The sequence below is a fragment of the Pseudorasbora parva genome, chromosome 1 (genome assembly GCF_024679245.1).
Source record: "Pseudorasbora parva isolate DD20220531a chromosome 1, ASM2467924v1, whole genome shotgun sequence".
NCBI lineage: Eukaryota > Metazoa > Chordata > Actinopteri > Cypriniformes > Gobionidae > Pseudorasbora > Pseudorasbora parva.
This window is the reverse complement of record NC_090172.1, coordinates 64,370,641-64,385,640: the sequence shown is the minus strand read 5'-3', so window position 1 is coordinate 64,385,640 and position 15,000 is coordinate 64,370,641. Positions and strand designations below refer to the sequence as shown.

Sequence of the window (15,000 nt, the reverse complement as noted above, 5' to 3'; positions counted from 1 at the left end):
TAAATTTGTGCGTTGTGTAAAACACAGCCTGACCAGCAGTAGGTGCTAAACATCTGTGATACGTGACTTAAGCCTGTGAATGTGTTAATAAGAAAGCAAACGGTGCGTTCACAGATGTTTAGTGTGAAATATCTATACTTCCTCTAATTAATAACCAGCCCAGGGTTATTTTTCCTTTGGGATTGCTGTGTCAGGTGTGGCTGTGAGTGAAATGAGCAGCGTTTCTCCTCCGGCAGAGGAATGAGCTTTCCTGACAGTCCCAGACATGCCCGTCCAGTCGCTCTGAGGCCGAGACGGGACGGCTGTTTTAAGATGATACGTGTATGAAAACCATGCCAATCAAAGAAGTCATTTATGATCTCAGATGGCCTTGAGCCTCAGACTGCAGTGTGTTTATAGTTTAACATTTATAGGGCTTTGTAACCCACACACATCACGACAAAACTCAGTGACTGTGAGAACTGACACACACATTACACTCACACCCTGAAAATAGACACTGTTTGTGTGTGTGTTATACGGCACCTATTCGAAGTGATCCATTCGGCTCCAGGCGCCGTGCGTTTCTGTATGGAAAATATCCATATTTATAACTTTATAAACTACAAACCCGATTCTTTCCTGTTGCTCAACCAGTAGAGCGTGGCGCTAGCAACACCAAGGTCATGGGCTCGATTCCAGGGAAAGCAAGAATTGACAAAAAATGTGGGAAATGTGTACCTTAAAATGCAATGTAAGTCGCTTTGGATAAAAGCGTCACTACAAATTTTGAATAAAAGAATGCAATAATTTACAAATATCTCAAACCTATATTTTATTCACAATAGAATATAGATAACATATCAAATGCTGAAAGTGAGATATTTTGAAATGTCAAGCCAAATATTGGCTCATTTTGCATTTCATGAGAGCTACACATTCCAAAAAAGTTGGGACAGGTAGAAATAAGAGGCCGGAAAAGTCAAATGTACATATAAGGAACAGCTGAAGGACCAATCTGCAGCTTATTAGGTCAATTGGCGACATGATTGGGTATAAAAGAGCCTCTCAGAGTGGCGGTGTCTCTCAGGAGTCAAGATGGGCAGAGGATCACCAATTCCCCCAATACTGCGGCGAAACATAGTAGAGCGATATCAGAAAGGAGTTTCTCAGAGAAAAATTGTTTTTGAAGTTATCATCTACAGTGACTAATATCATCCAAAGATTCAGAGAATCTGGAACAATCTCTGAGCGTAAGGGTCAAGACCAGAAAACCATATCTTCAGGCCCTTAGACGGCACTGCATCACATCCGGACTAAAGAGGACAAGGACAACCCAAGTTATCATCAGTGCTCAGTCCAGAAGCTGCATCTCTGACCGTATGGGGCGGCATGAGTGTGTGTGGCATGGGCAGCTTACACATCTGGAAAAGCACCATCAATGCTGAAAGGTATATCCAAGGCCAAGCACAATTATGCTCCCATCCAGACGGCGTCTCTTTCAGGGAAGACCTTGCATTTTCCAACATGACACTGCCAGAGCACACACTGCATCAATTACAACATCATGGCTGCGTAGAAGAAGGATCCGGCACTGAAATGGCCAGCCCGCAGTCCAGATCTTTCACCATTAGAAAACATTTAGTGCATCATAAAGAGGAAGATGCGACAAAGAAGACCTAAGACAGCTGAGCAACTAGAAGCCTGTAATAGACAAGAATGGGACAACATTCATATTCCTAAACTTGAGCAACTTGTCTCCTCAGTCCCCAGCATTTGCAGACTGTTATTAAAAGAAGAGGGGATGACACACAGGGGTAAACATGGCCTTGTCCCAACTTTACTGAGATGTGTTGATGCCAAGAAATGTGATACTAATATGATATAAGCATACACACTCTACACACACACACCCTTTTCATTAAGTGTGTAGTTGAGCTGTATTAGATGGGTTCCTGAAGCCGTTTGCTTGTCCTGACATGTCCTAATATCTGGTGTGTGTTGGTCCCGTAGAGCTGTTCACCACAGAGGCGTCTCACCTGCGGACGCTGAGAGTTCTGGACCAGGTGTTTTATCAGAAGATGCAGAGCGTCCTGAGTCCGGAGGAGCTGTCCTGTATCTTCCTCAACCTGCGTCAGGTGTACGAACTACACGGTCAGTGTTTGTACGACTCCACCGCTGATCGCTGGGGCACTTTTGCTGTCATTTTGTGTTAAATGTTAAAAGCTATGAACCAAGACAACAAGATACTAGGTGTATCATAACTTCACAAACTCAGATTTGTAGCAAAAAATTATTTGGAAATTGGACAAAAACACAAAGGTAATGCATCTGGAAAGTATTCACAGCACTTTACTCTCTCTCTCCCCCCCCCCCCCCCCCCCCCCCACACACACACACACACACATTTTATTATCTTAAAGCATTAATCCAAAATGGATTAAAACCATTATTTTCCACTACATTCTGCAAACAATACCTCATAATGACAACATGAAAGAAGTTTGTTTGAAATCTTTGCAAATTTATTAAAATGAAATCCGTGGAAAAAAAATCACGGACATAAGTATTCACAGCCTTTGCTCAATACTTTAAGGCCCTTCTCCCCTGATCCTTCAGTTTGGCCGGATAGCAGCTCTAGAAAGAGTCCTGGTGGCTGCAAACTTCTTCCATGTAGGGATGATGGAGGCCACTGTGCTCATTGGGACCTTCAATGCTCTAGAAATGTTTCCAGGGTATCCGCGGGGTCTTGAAAAGTCTTAAAAGGTGATAAATCAATTTTGGGAAAATTAAGACCCTTATAAAGTATTAAAAAGTCTTATCACGGCTTTATAAAGTCTTAAATTTTGAAAGTATTTTGTTCAAGCTTTGTCAAAAGAGTTTGACTCCAAAAAGTATTTATGAATATATTTCTTTTCATCCCCATAAGTATTAAAAAACGACGGGGCGCTCAGTCTGAGATCGGCTCGGAGCGCGCGCCCCAGGGATGGAAATTAGCACCGCCACCAGCCAAATGCGGCTGATTTTGAGTTGTGGCGGGTAAACTCGCTTCACTTACCGAGCTGTTTCACCTCTTTGTAAACTTTGTTCAATGCATGCGAGTGCTGCCGTATGTGCGCATATAACCAGTCGGTTTCCCCGTCATCACTCGCGTGAAGACGCGCTGTGAGACTCGCACGCGCGCTGAGAGAAGATCTGACGCTGTGCATCATCCGAGAGCGCGCGCGAGTCTCACATATCGCGCGCAAATATTGAGTTCTCATTCCAGTTTTGGGCTTAAACGGACAAACTCACACAAGAAGTATGTCAACATGTCCATCTTGATGAGTATCCTAGCAGACATAGTCTGAATATGCCTTGAGTGAACTGTATAGTACAGTATATATAGTCGAGAAAGACGAGCATATCCCTGCCTCAGGTCTTAAAGGCGCAGTAGCCTTTACTGCTGCCTGAGGGATGTCCTTATATTTAGTTTGACATTAAACAATGCTCTTGATTGAATAGCTTTTGTAAGTTTAATAAGGATTAATCTCTCATTTAAACAGTTAAATATGCAGTTATTTTACATTTGATTACTTTATTCAATTTCTGCACCTTTCTGCAGGCCAGTAGGCCTGTGCATTATTATTTAATGTACACATGAGTGAGGTCGAGTTAAACATTTTAGTTTGAATTTTATTTTTCGGTTTTCGGCTTTTGTTTCTTCTTTTTTGGTTTCGGCCAAGAAGTGATTTCGGTGCGTCCCTACTGACAATGTTCTGCTCGGTATGTTGTCAACACGCTTCAAAGATGCCAAAACGAATAGTTTCATTGTTGGGACTAAAAACCATAAAACTGGAAGCCATAAAAGACCACAAATCATCGTGAAAATGTCAGTATTTCATTGAGACTTGAGATTAAATAAACTGCTTAAGTATTGTAGAGCTTGTAGTATTAATTTTCACATGCAGTTACACATTGTCAGTTAAAAACAAAAAAGTGGCTGATAAAAACATTGAGTGGTAGACTTTGAAAAAAGTTAATTTCCATCCCTGGCGCGCGCTGTCTACGGGTGGCGTCATGTATTTTGCGAAATGCGCAGTTAGGTGATCTGTCGCCCTCCATACGTTGCGAAACAGAGATGCAATGTAAGCAATACAAAATTGGCCTACGATAGAGATTTTAAGTCTACATTCGACTACAACTGTTTATTAAAGGTTTGTTGACGATTAGAACTTGAAGTGCGATGAGGTCTTAAAATATTTTGAGAAGGTCTTTAAAAAGTCTTAAAAAGGTCTTGAAATTAACTTCAGGATTTCTGCATATACCCTGGTTTCTGTACCCTTCCCCAGATCTCTGCCTTGATATAATCCTGTCTCTGAGGTCTACAGACAACTCCTTGGACTTCATGGCTTGGTTTCTGCTCCGACATGCACTGTTGACTGTGGAACCTAATTTAGACAGGAGTGTGCCTTTCCAAACCATATCCAATCAGCTGAATTTACCACAGATGGACTCCAGTCAAGTAGTAGAAAGCTCTCAAGGATGATCATTAAAAAGGAGCGTCTGAGCTCAGTTATGAGTGTCATGGCAAAGGCTGTGAAAATAATGAATTTAATACATTTTGGAATAATGCTGTAACATAACAAAATGTGGGAAAAGTGTAGCGCCGTGAACACTTTCCGGATGCACTGAACTCATTCTCTTGAACTACAATCCCATGAAGCAATGCAAACAGCATAATCGAATTAAAAACTATAATTTTGACTTTGTGCTTGGTGTCCTAATGTTGTTTTCCTATCCCAGCGAGCTTGTGTGAGTCCATGAGGAAGCGTAGAGAATCGGCAATCGTTCAGGGCATCGGAGACATCATGCTGGCCAGAGTGAGTCTCTCCTTCCTTACATATGATGCTTTCGCTTGTGACGAATATAAGACATGCAGCGTGTGTGTGTGTGTGTGTGTGTGTGTTAGTTCGAGGGAGAGGCTGGAGATCAGTTTGAGGAGCAGGTGTCTCAGCTGTGCAGTCAGCAGAGCCAAGCGCTGGAGCTCATCAAGAACAAGCAGCGCAAAGACCCTCGCTTCACACACCTCATACAGGTAACACACGCAGCTGCTTCTCCACGTCTCACACACACACAAACACACACACACACACTGACATGCTGTGGTGTTTGTCAGGAATGCGAGGCCAGTCCTCACTGCCGCCGATTACAGCTCAAAGACCTGCTGGTGTCTGAGATGCAGCGCTTGACCAAATATCCCCTTCTGCTGGACAACATCATCAAATACACCGAGAGTGAGTGAAACACACACACACACACACACACACACACACACACAGCATCATCAAATACACCGAGAGTGAGTGAAACACACACACACACACACCCACACACACACACACACAGCATCATCAAATACACCGAGAGTGAGTGGAACAAACACACACACACACACACAGCATCATCAAATACACCGAGAGTAAGTGAAACACACACACACACACACACACGCACACACACACAACAGCATCAAATACACCGAGAGTGAGTGAAACACACACACAGCATCAAATACACCGAGAGTGAGTGAAACACACACACACACACACACACACACACACACACACACAGCATCATCAAATACACCGAGAGTGAGTGGAACACACACACACACACACACACACACACACACACACACACACACACACAGCATCATCAAATACACCGAGAGTGAGTGAAACACACACACACACACACACACGCACACACACACAACATCATCAAATACACCGAGAGTGAGTGAAACACACACACAGCATCAAATACACAGAGAATGAGTGAAACACACACACAGCATCAAATACACAGAGAATGAGTGAAACACACACACAGCATCAAATACACCGAGAGTGAGTGAAACACACACACAGCATCAAATACACCGAGAGTGAGTGAAACACACACACAGCATCAAATACACAGAGAATGAGTGAAACACACACACAGCATCAAATACACCGAGAGTGAGTGAAACACACACACACACACACACACACACACACACACACAGCGTCATCAAATACACCAAGAGTGAGTGAAACACACACACACACACACACACACACACACACACACACACACACAGCATCATCAAATACACCAAGAGTGAGTGAAACACACACACACACACACACACACACACACACAGCATCATCAAATACACCAAGAGTGAGTGAAACACACACACACACACACACACACACACACAGCATCATCAAATACACCAAGAGTGAGTGAAACACACACACACACACACACACACACACAGCATCATCAAATAGACTGTGTGTGTGTGTGTGTGTGTGTGTGTGTGTGTGTAGCGTCCTCCCCGGACCTGCAGCCGCTGCAGAGAGCGCAGGTGTGTTGCCGTGGGATACTGCAGGCCGTTAATGAGGACGTCAGGGAGACGGAGCACCGGCACCGGCTCAGCCAATACCAGCGCAGGCTGGACCTCACGCCGCTGGAGAGACTGGCCAATCCCGTCGCAGCGCAGTTCAAGGTGAAGCGTCCTCCACACACACTACGCCTCATTACCCACGATAACCTCATTACCCACACACAGCGTTCCTCATGCCGTCTCTCGTCCACACACAGAACCTGGATCTCAGCACCAAGAGGATGATCCACGAGGGGCCGCTCACCTGGAAAGTCAGCAAAGACAAAGCCATCGGTAAAGCACACGCTAACCACAGTCCAGATCACTGCAGGCCACACTCCTCATGGACAGATGCGTGAAGGCAGTTTCTTTTCAAAGTTGACTTTAAATGTACAGGTTATAAACAGTGGGAACGGAAACTATTCAGACCCTTACAATGTTCACTCTGTTATATTGAAGCCATTTGCTAAAATCATTTAAAGCTACACTGTGTAGCTAAGACTAAACTTTTTTTAGTTTATTCTTATCTAAAACACTTATATCTGCTTAAAAATATATGTGCTCATTAATGTATATTTACTTCTTTCCAGTAATAAAGTATTCTCGTAAGTTAATAATATACCATTGAAAATACATACGGGTGAGGGGTTTGAATGCCGGTCGCCATGTTTCCCCTCCATCTTGAAAGTACAGTAGCCAAAGAGGGGCATACCCGTAAATTCAAGCTTCGCCTTTCACGTTTAACACTCGATGGCACCGTGTCGAATGTGAAGAGGGGGATTGCCATGTTAATCTTGGACTAAATCAGCCACCGTAGGAGTTAAAGCGCAATCAGAATTGAGAGGAACAGAGACTATTATTCACTGGATGGTCATATACCTTTACACCGCTAGATGGGGGAAAATATCACATTAATTTAAGTTAAAAAAAATCTCATTAACGTACACACTAGGGACGTCACAATTCTCAATATAATATTGAACCGTTCGGTACGTCATTCACGGTTGAATACACGCTGGTGAATTGCCTTTTTTCATTGGGGGGGGGTTCATTTAATTCCTCTCAGTTTATTTCGGCTCATTTTGAGTGAGCCTGTGAGTCTATGCGCTGATATGAGCAAATATCCATCATATGCACTAAAGTTAGGGGCGTTAGCTGTGTTTTAAAGCCTTGCCTCTTAAACCTTTCAGTCACGTTTTACAGCGGGCTGTCAGACACACGTGATTACTGGGCTAAGGCCGTGTGTCCACCAAAGTGTTTTTTCACGCTGCTGGCTGGCGTTTTAAATTGTTTTCAATGGGAGCGCCGCGTTTTTAGAGCGCCTGGAGCGCACCGAGGCGCTGAGCGAGCATTTCACGCTCAAGCGTTCAGCATTTTTTACTGATTTACTAATGTTCAACTTTGAGTAAAACGCAGCGCTCATCACTGTCACTCTTCACCCAGCCGTCCAATCACAGTGGAGGAGGGGCGGGACAAACACAACACAGACCAACCGCCACATTCTGCGTGTCGTCATCAGATGACAACAAGCAATAATAACGGCACAAAATGATTTAAAACAACAGCCAGAGCAAATACTTTACACTGTATCTGCAGTTTTTATATCGAAGCAATACAGAAACAAACTACCTGTGAAATTAGAAACACTTCTGCGGATTTTCCGTATCATAACAAGCAAAGAGTCTCAACTGAGGAGAAAAAACACTGTCTGCCAAAACGCTCTCAAGCGCTCACAGAGATGCGTTTTCAGCAGAGCGCCTAGCGTTTACTGCTGGCTCAACACGCTTTCGTGGACACACGGCCTAAGTTATCTTACTGCGCTAATACTGTTAAACACACACAATGTTAACACATATAAACGCAGTCGGTCATGTCTAAAGCGAAAGTAAAATCGCGTGTGTGTATATGAGATGAGCAGGCCTGAGCGGCACAGTGATTATGAAGACTAGTCCTTAAAGGGATAGTTCACCCAAAAATGTAAATGTGGTGTTTATCTGCTGACCCCCAGTGCATCAAACATGTAGGTGTGTGTGTTTCTTCAGGAGAACACAAATGAAGATTTTTAACTCAACCGTTGCTGTGCTGGGTGTGCTATAATGGGGTGAATGGACAAGTCTATGAGAGCAAAACATACAAACATGCTTAGAGAACGCACACAAACCCTGCTGCTCCTCACGATACACTGATGTCTTCCAACCGATCGGTTTCTGTGAGAAACACGAGAGTATTTGTAATTTTTTACCTCATATCCAGATGAATCTCATCGAGTGTTCCCATCGGCTGTTACTTCCGTCTGGTGAGGTCAAAAAACGGCGCGATCATAGATATACATATAGATCCTCATTAGCGCCTGCGGGGATCAGTGCTGCCAGCTATTTTCCAAGGACAGTAGCTAAAGCCTGCCCAAAAGTCGGTTCGTGTCTAATAAATCAGTGTGTCGTGAGGAGCAGCAGGGTTTGTGTGCGTTCTCTAAGCATGTCTGTTTGTTTTGCTCTCATTTCTTACCGGAGTTGTCCTTTAAGACATGGACTGAACTCTGTTCTGAGTTATAAAATATATATTATAAAGTGTGTGTGTGTGTGTGTGTGTGTGTGTGTGTGTGTGTGTGTGTGTGTGTGTCAGAGATCCAGGCGCTGCTGCTCTCAGATCTGCTGGTGCTGCTCCAGAAGGGTCCAGATGAGCGGCTCGTCCTGCGCTGTCCGTCACGCTCGCTGGGCGGAGTCGTGGGCGGAGCCACAGACCTCAAAGCACCGTTCTGCCCAATCGTGCGCCTCGACTCCGCCCTCGTCCGATCAGTCGCGACAGGTCAGAGTTCAAACCTCATGTTTAACAGTGAAAACGTGCTAGCCAGAGGATATAGAGACGCGTTTCATGAAGTGTCTTCTGTCTTTTATCAGATAATAAGGCGCTGTATGTGATCAGCACGTCAGAGAGACAGATCTATGAGCTGGTGGCCGGGACGTCCTCAGAGAAGAACACGTGAGTCGCTGCTCATCACTCATTGGCTGCTGGTGTTTGATTGACAGGGTTGCAGCCTATCAGGGAGCATGATTCATTCCTGCTGTCATTATGGGCAATGGGCCGGTTTTACAAATACACATTTAAAAGTGTTACACACTTTTCTAGTGCTATTTTAGTTTTATTATGGTGTTTTGAATTTGCTTTATTTTTTATTTAATTTTTTTTAAATATTGCTGTATTGGTGTGTAATGTATTTTAATGTTTTATTCGTTTTAGTTTCTATATATTTCCAGCTAATAGTTTTAATGCTTTAAATAATTTCAGTATATTGCCAAGATATTATTATATTAATTATATTATAGTTATTATATTATATTATATTATATTATATTATATTATATTATATTATATTATATTATATTATATTATATCATATATCATATCATATCATATTATAATATATTATATTATATTATATTATATTATATCATATTATATTAATACTTTATTTTAGCTTTATTTTAATGATTTAGATCTAATGATTAGGTTTTATCTAACAATAACAACATCAAACACAATTTTTTTTAATATTGCTGTATAGGTTTAATGTATTTTTATTTCAGTTTCATTTTTAATTCATTTTAGTTTCTATATATTTCCAGCTAATAATTTTATTTTCTAATAACTCATTTCCGTTTAATACATAATTAATAATTAATTTCTAATAATTTTAGTGCTTTAACTTAAACTCATTTCAGTTAATTGCCAAGATAATATTATTATTAATTATATTAATAATTATATTAATATTTTATTTTAGCTTTATTTCAATTAACAATGTTTTTTAAGGTTTTAGCTACAATAATAACCTTGGTTCTTTTATCAAAATTTGCAAACAGCTTTTATGAATTTCATATTTATTGAACAAATACAAGGAATATTTGTATTTTAAAGGCATTTGTTCACATCCCGGGAAGTACAAAAGGCTGAAATAGCTGACCATGCTCCTATACGGCGTATATTTACCCATTCGTGAGATAGTGATGCTCATATGCTGATGATTTTGAGAGCTGGGTTTATTAATAAGTCTTGATATTCTCTTTAATCGATGTTCGGCTGCTCTGGTGTCTCAGGTGGAAAGGCCAGCTGGAAAAGACGATCGCTTCCGCCATTCAAGGATCGGGATCAGCCAAACCAGAGTCTCCGGCACGGTACGGCTCAGACACACACTGAAGACCACAGCCGACCGCGGCACTCGCTGATCACACTGTGTCTGCTCTCTTTCAGGTCCTCAGGTGTGGCCTCCTCTGCCAATCAGATAGGTAAGAGCGACCGATGAGGGCTTCGTTTAACACCGATAATGATCATAGATGTGTCTTGAGCATCATGTTAGAGTAAAGGATCATGGGACACTGAAGACTGGAGTAATGATGATACATTCAGCTTTGATCACAGGAATAAATCACACTTTACTATATTCACACAGAGAACTGGTATTATACATTTAAATAAATATTTCACTGATTTTACTGTGGGTTTGATCGCATAACTGCAGCTTTGGTGAGCAGAAGAGACTGTAAAGGGGTGTATATAATACAATTTAATAACAACAAATAAATATGAATATTTGGTCATTTGACACAATACGATCAGGAGTGTTATTATTTATCAATAAGACTGTCTGTGGATTTTAGAAAATGCGATTTTCTTCATAAAAGTTTGGTCAGACTGTAGTTTAGGGTCCAATTCTCACTATTAGCTGTGACTTATTTTCTCCATTAACTCCTCATTACGTCTTATTAATAGTTAGTAAGGCAGCGGTTTAGATCAAGGCATGCAGAATATGCTCATGCAGAATAAGGCATTATAAGCACTAATAAACAGACAATATCTGATAGGGGTGTAACAAAATATATATCGTTAAACAACACTATATAAAAACGTGACGATTATGTATCGTTGATGGGAACGATATTATTCACGGTACAGAGTTGTTTTATCCAAGGCTCAGCTTGCTGTAATGGGCCTATTTATAAGTTAAGGTATAGCCATACTTGTCAAGTATCTCGTTTTGGCCGGGAACGTCCCGTATTTTACCAGTCCCGCCCTCCTCCCGTATTCGTATTTTCCTGTAAATATCCCGTATTTTAACGTGCGTTATTAAAAAATGATAATACAAAAACATTTCCAATCTGAGCTGTGTAACTAGCCTCACGATAACTGCCATCTGCAGTAGTATAGTGGCCGTTATCGCGAAGCTAGTGTGTGAGGTCAGATGACGAGTGACAACGCGGGGAAAAAACAAAACAGAGACGGATGATGGGCGTAACGATAGAGACGGAAGGCACTCCTGCCAAAAAACCCAAACCCTCGTGTAAACACCGTGATCAATGGGACAGCACATTTAATTTTCTGAAGAGGAGCAGGTGGGGGACAGTCACGCGTTTTGTAACTGAGCATCCCACATCCGCGACAGTGGAAGATCTTTTAAAGTGACAGTAACCACTTATAATGGCTATGTAAAGAACTAAAATAATTGCTCACTAAATATGCTCTACTCTTGAGTAAATAACTTCAGTACCTTTAATAAGGATTAATCTATATATAATTCATAACTTATGCACTGCAAACTGATAACAATCAGTATATTTCCTCCTTGTTAAGTTGTTATATAAGTAGGAAGAGCACAGGTACAAATTAATATTATGGGTCTATGTGAGGATTTATACTCTTTCCAGCTGAATGTACATGTTTATGTTTTGCTCATGAATGTGTGTTTAAAGCGTGTGTGTTGTTTTCCGGCTGTGCTGTAGACGTGTCTCTGTCGGAGTCGTCCGTGTCTCTGGAGAGGGATTCAGCCAGTGATGACGAATGCCCTCTGACCCCCACCGGCCAATCAGAAGCCAGCGGTCGCGAGGACGGGGACGGCTTCCTCCAAACTAAATCAGGAGTCGCAGAAGCTGCTCTTCAGGACGGTGAGCGAACATCAGCGCCGCAACTAGGGTTGGGTATCGATTGGGTTATTATGATTCCGGTGCCAAACCGGTACTTTTACACCGGTGCCGGTGCCTAAACGGATCCTGGAGCAAGAGTTTTTAAAGCGGTGGTTCAGTGTTGTTTTTCTAGGTTTGGTTGTGTTTATGGGGCGCAGTATAACATGTCTTAATAGTTTTTTTTTTTGTTTTTAAACGGCATATTTTTCTTCTATTCTCCCTTTATTCCACACCGCTGTCTCCACTAGGCCTGCTGTCACGATAACACATTTTGCTGGACGATAAATTGGCTAAGAAATTATTGCGATAAACAATAAAATTGTTGTTCTGAGACCATTTTCATCTAAAATAATGATAATGGCATAATAATGCAGGTACATCTTTCCAAAGATCAATAAACTTTAATTTCTAAAGACTATTTAACACTAAAAAGGGAAAACATTTTAAATAAATAACCACAATAAATGAACAAAACAACCAGAAACAATAAAAGCACTCTCAGTCTGTTTAAACAATTTCTTTTAAATAAGTACCAAAAACAATAAATCAAATGGATGAAAACTGCAGCGGATGATTGTGTTGTAGGAGCAGATTAGGGGTGGCACGGTTCACCAAACACACGGTTCGGCTCGGGTCACGGTTTCAGGCTCACGGTTTTAGGCTCACGGTTTCAGGCTCACGGTTTCAGGCTCACGGTTTCAGGCTCACGGTTTCAGGCTCACGGTTTCAGGCTCACGGTTTCAGGCTCACGGTTTCAGGGTCACGGTTTCAGGCTCACGGTTTCAGGCTCACGGTTTCAGGCTCACGGTTTTAGGGTCACGGTTTTAGGCTCACGGTTTCAGGCTCACGGTTTCAGGGTCACGGTTTTAGGGTCACGGTTTTAGGGTCACGGTTTTAGGCTCACGGTTTTAGGGTCACGGTTTTAGGGTCACGGTTTTAGGGTCACGGTTTTAGGGTCACGGTTTTAGGCTCACGGTTTTAGGCTCACGGTTTTAGGGTCACGGTTTTAGGGTCACGGTTTTAGGGTCACGGTTTTAGGGTCACGGTTTTAGGCTCACGGTTTCAGGCTCACGGTTTTAGGCTCACGGTTTCAGGCTCACGGTTTCAGGGTCACGGTTTTAGGGTCACGGTTTTAGGGTCACGGTTTTAGGCTCACGGTTTCAGGCTCACGGTTTCAGGCTCATGGTTTTAGGCTCACGGTTTTAGGCTCACGGTTTCAGGCTCACGGTTTCAGGGTCACGGTTTCAGGGTCACGGTTTCAGGGTCACGGTTTTAGGCTCACGGTTTTAGGCTCACGGTTTTAGGCTCACGGTTTTAAGGTCACGGTTTTAGGCTCACGGTTTTAGGCTCACGGTTTTAGGCTCACGGTTTTAGGCTCACGGTTTTAGGCTCACGGTTTTAGGCTCACGGTTTTAGGCTCACGGTTTTAGGCTCACGGTTTTAGGCTCACGGTTTTAGGCTCACGGTTTTAAGGTCACGGTTTTAGGCTCACGGTTTTAGGCTCACGGTTTTAGGCTCACGGTTTTAGGCTCACGGTTTTAGGCTCACGGTTTTAGGCTCACGGTTTTAGGCTCACGGTTTCAGGGTCACGGTTTCAGGGTCACGGTTTCAGGGTCACGGTTTTAGGCTCACGGTTTTAAGGTCACGGTTTTAGGCTCACGGTTTTAGGCTCACGGTTTTAGGCTCACGGTTTTAAGGTCACGGTTTTAGGCTCACGGTTTTAGGCTCACGGTTTTAGGCTCACGGTTTTAGGCTCACGGTTTTAGGCTCACGGTTTTAGGCTCACGGTTTTAGGCTCACGGTTTCAGGCTCACGGTTTCAGGGTCACGGTTTCAGGCTCACGGTTTCAGGCTCACGGTTTTAGGCTCACGGTTTTAGGCTCACGGTTTTAGGCTCACGGTTTCAGGGTCACGGTTTCAGGCTCACGGTTTCAGGCTCACGGTTTTAGGCTCACGGTTTCAGGGTCACGGTTTCAGGCTCACGGTTTCAGGCTCACGGTTTTAGGCTCACGGTTTTAGGCTCACGGTTTTAGGCTCACGGTTTCAGGGTCACGGTTTCAGGCTCACGGTTTTAGGCTCACGGTTTTAGGCTCACGGTTTCAGGCTCACGGTTTTAGGCTCACGGTTTTAGGCTCACGGTTTTAGGCTCACGGTTTTAAGGTCACGGTTTTAGGCTCACGGTTTTAGGCTCACGGTTTTAGGCTCACGGTTTTAGGCTCACGGTTTTAGGCTCACGGTTTTAGGCTCACGGTTTTAGGCTCACGGTTTTAGGCTCACGGTTTTAGGCTCACGGTTTTAGGCTCACGGTTTCAGGGTCACGGTTTCAGGCTCACGGTTTTAGGCTCACGGTTTTAGGCTCACGGTTTTAGGCTCGCGGTTTTAGGCTCACGGTTTCAGGGTCACGGTTTCAGGCTCACGGTTTCAGGCTCACGGTTTTAGGCTCACGGTTTTAGGCTCACGGTTTCAGGGTCACGGTTTCAGGCTCACGGTTTTAGGCTCACGGTTTTAGGCTCACGGTTTTAGGCTCACGGTTTTAGGCTCACGGTTTCAGGGTCACGGTTTCAGGCTCACGGTTTTAGGCTCACGGTTTTAGGCTCACGGTTTCAGGCTCACGGTTTTAGGCTCACGGTTTTAGGCTCACGGTTTTAGG

The 15,000-nt window shown here is 43.1% G+C and overlaps 1 protein-coding gene across 5 annotated transcripts in view; it reads left to right on the top strand.

Annotated features, from left to right (window-relative positions):
* The window catches only part of arhgef11 (Rho guanine nucleotide exchange factor (GEF) 11), a 57,555-nt gene that overhangs the window by 31,755 nt on the left and 10,800 nt on the right, over positions 1 to 15,000 (top strand). For all 5 annotated transcript variants that reach the window (XM_067447571.1, XM_067447572.1, XM_067447569.1 and 2 more), the window contains 11 exons: positions 1,993 to 2,133; positions 4,765 to 4,841; positions 4,931 to 5,056; positions 5,138 to 5,255; positions 6,342 to 6,520; positions 6,616 to 6,691; positions 9,020 to 9,202; positions 9,295 to 9,376; positions 10,492 to 10,569; positions 10,646 to 10,680; positions 12,172 to 12,333. In XM_067447571.1, the coding sequence (XP_067303672.1) occupies positions 1,993 to 2,133; positions 4,765 to 4,841; positions 4,931 to 5,056; positions 5,138 to 5,255; positions 6,342 to 6,520; positions 6,616 to 6,691; positions 9,020 to 9,202; positions 9,295 to 9,376; positions 10,492 to 10,569; positions 10,646 to 10,680; positions 12,172 to 12,333 (1,257 nt within the window). The remainder of the gene's footprint in view (positions 1 to 1,992; positions 2,134 to 4,764; positions 4,842 to 4,930; positions 5,057 to 5,137; positions 5,256 to 6,341; positions 6,521 to 6,615; positions 6,692 to 9,019; positions 9,203 to 9,294; positions 9,377 to 10,491; positions 10,570 to 10,645; positions 10,681 to 12,171; positions 12,334 to 15,000) is intronic.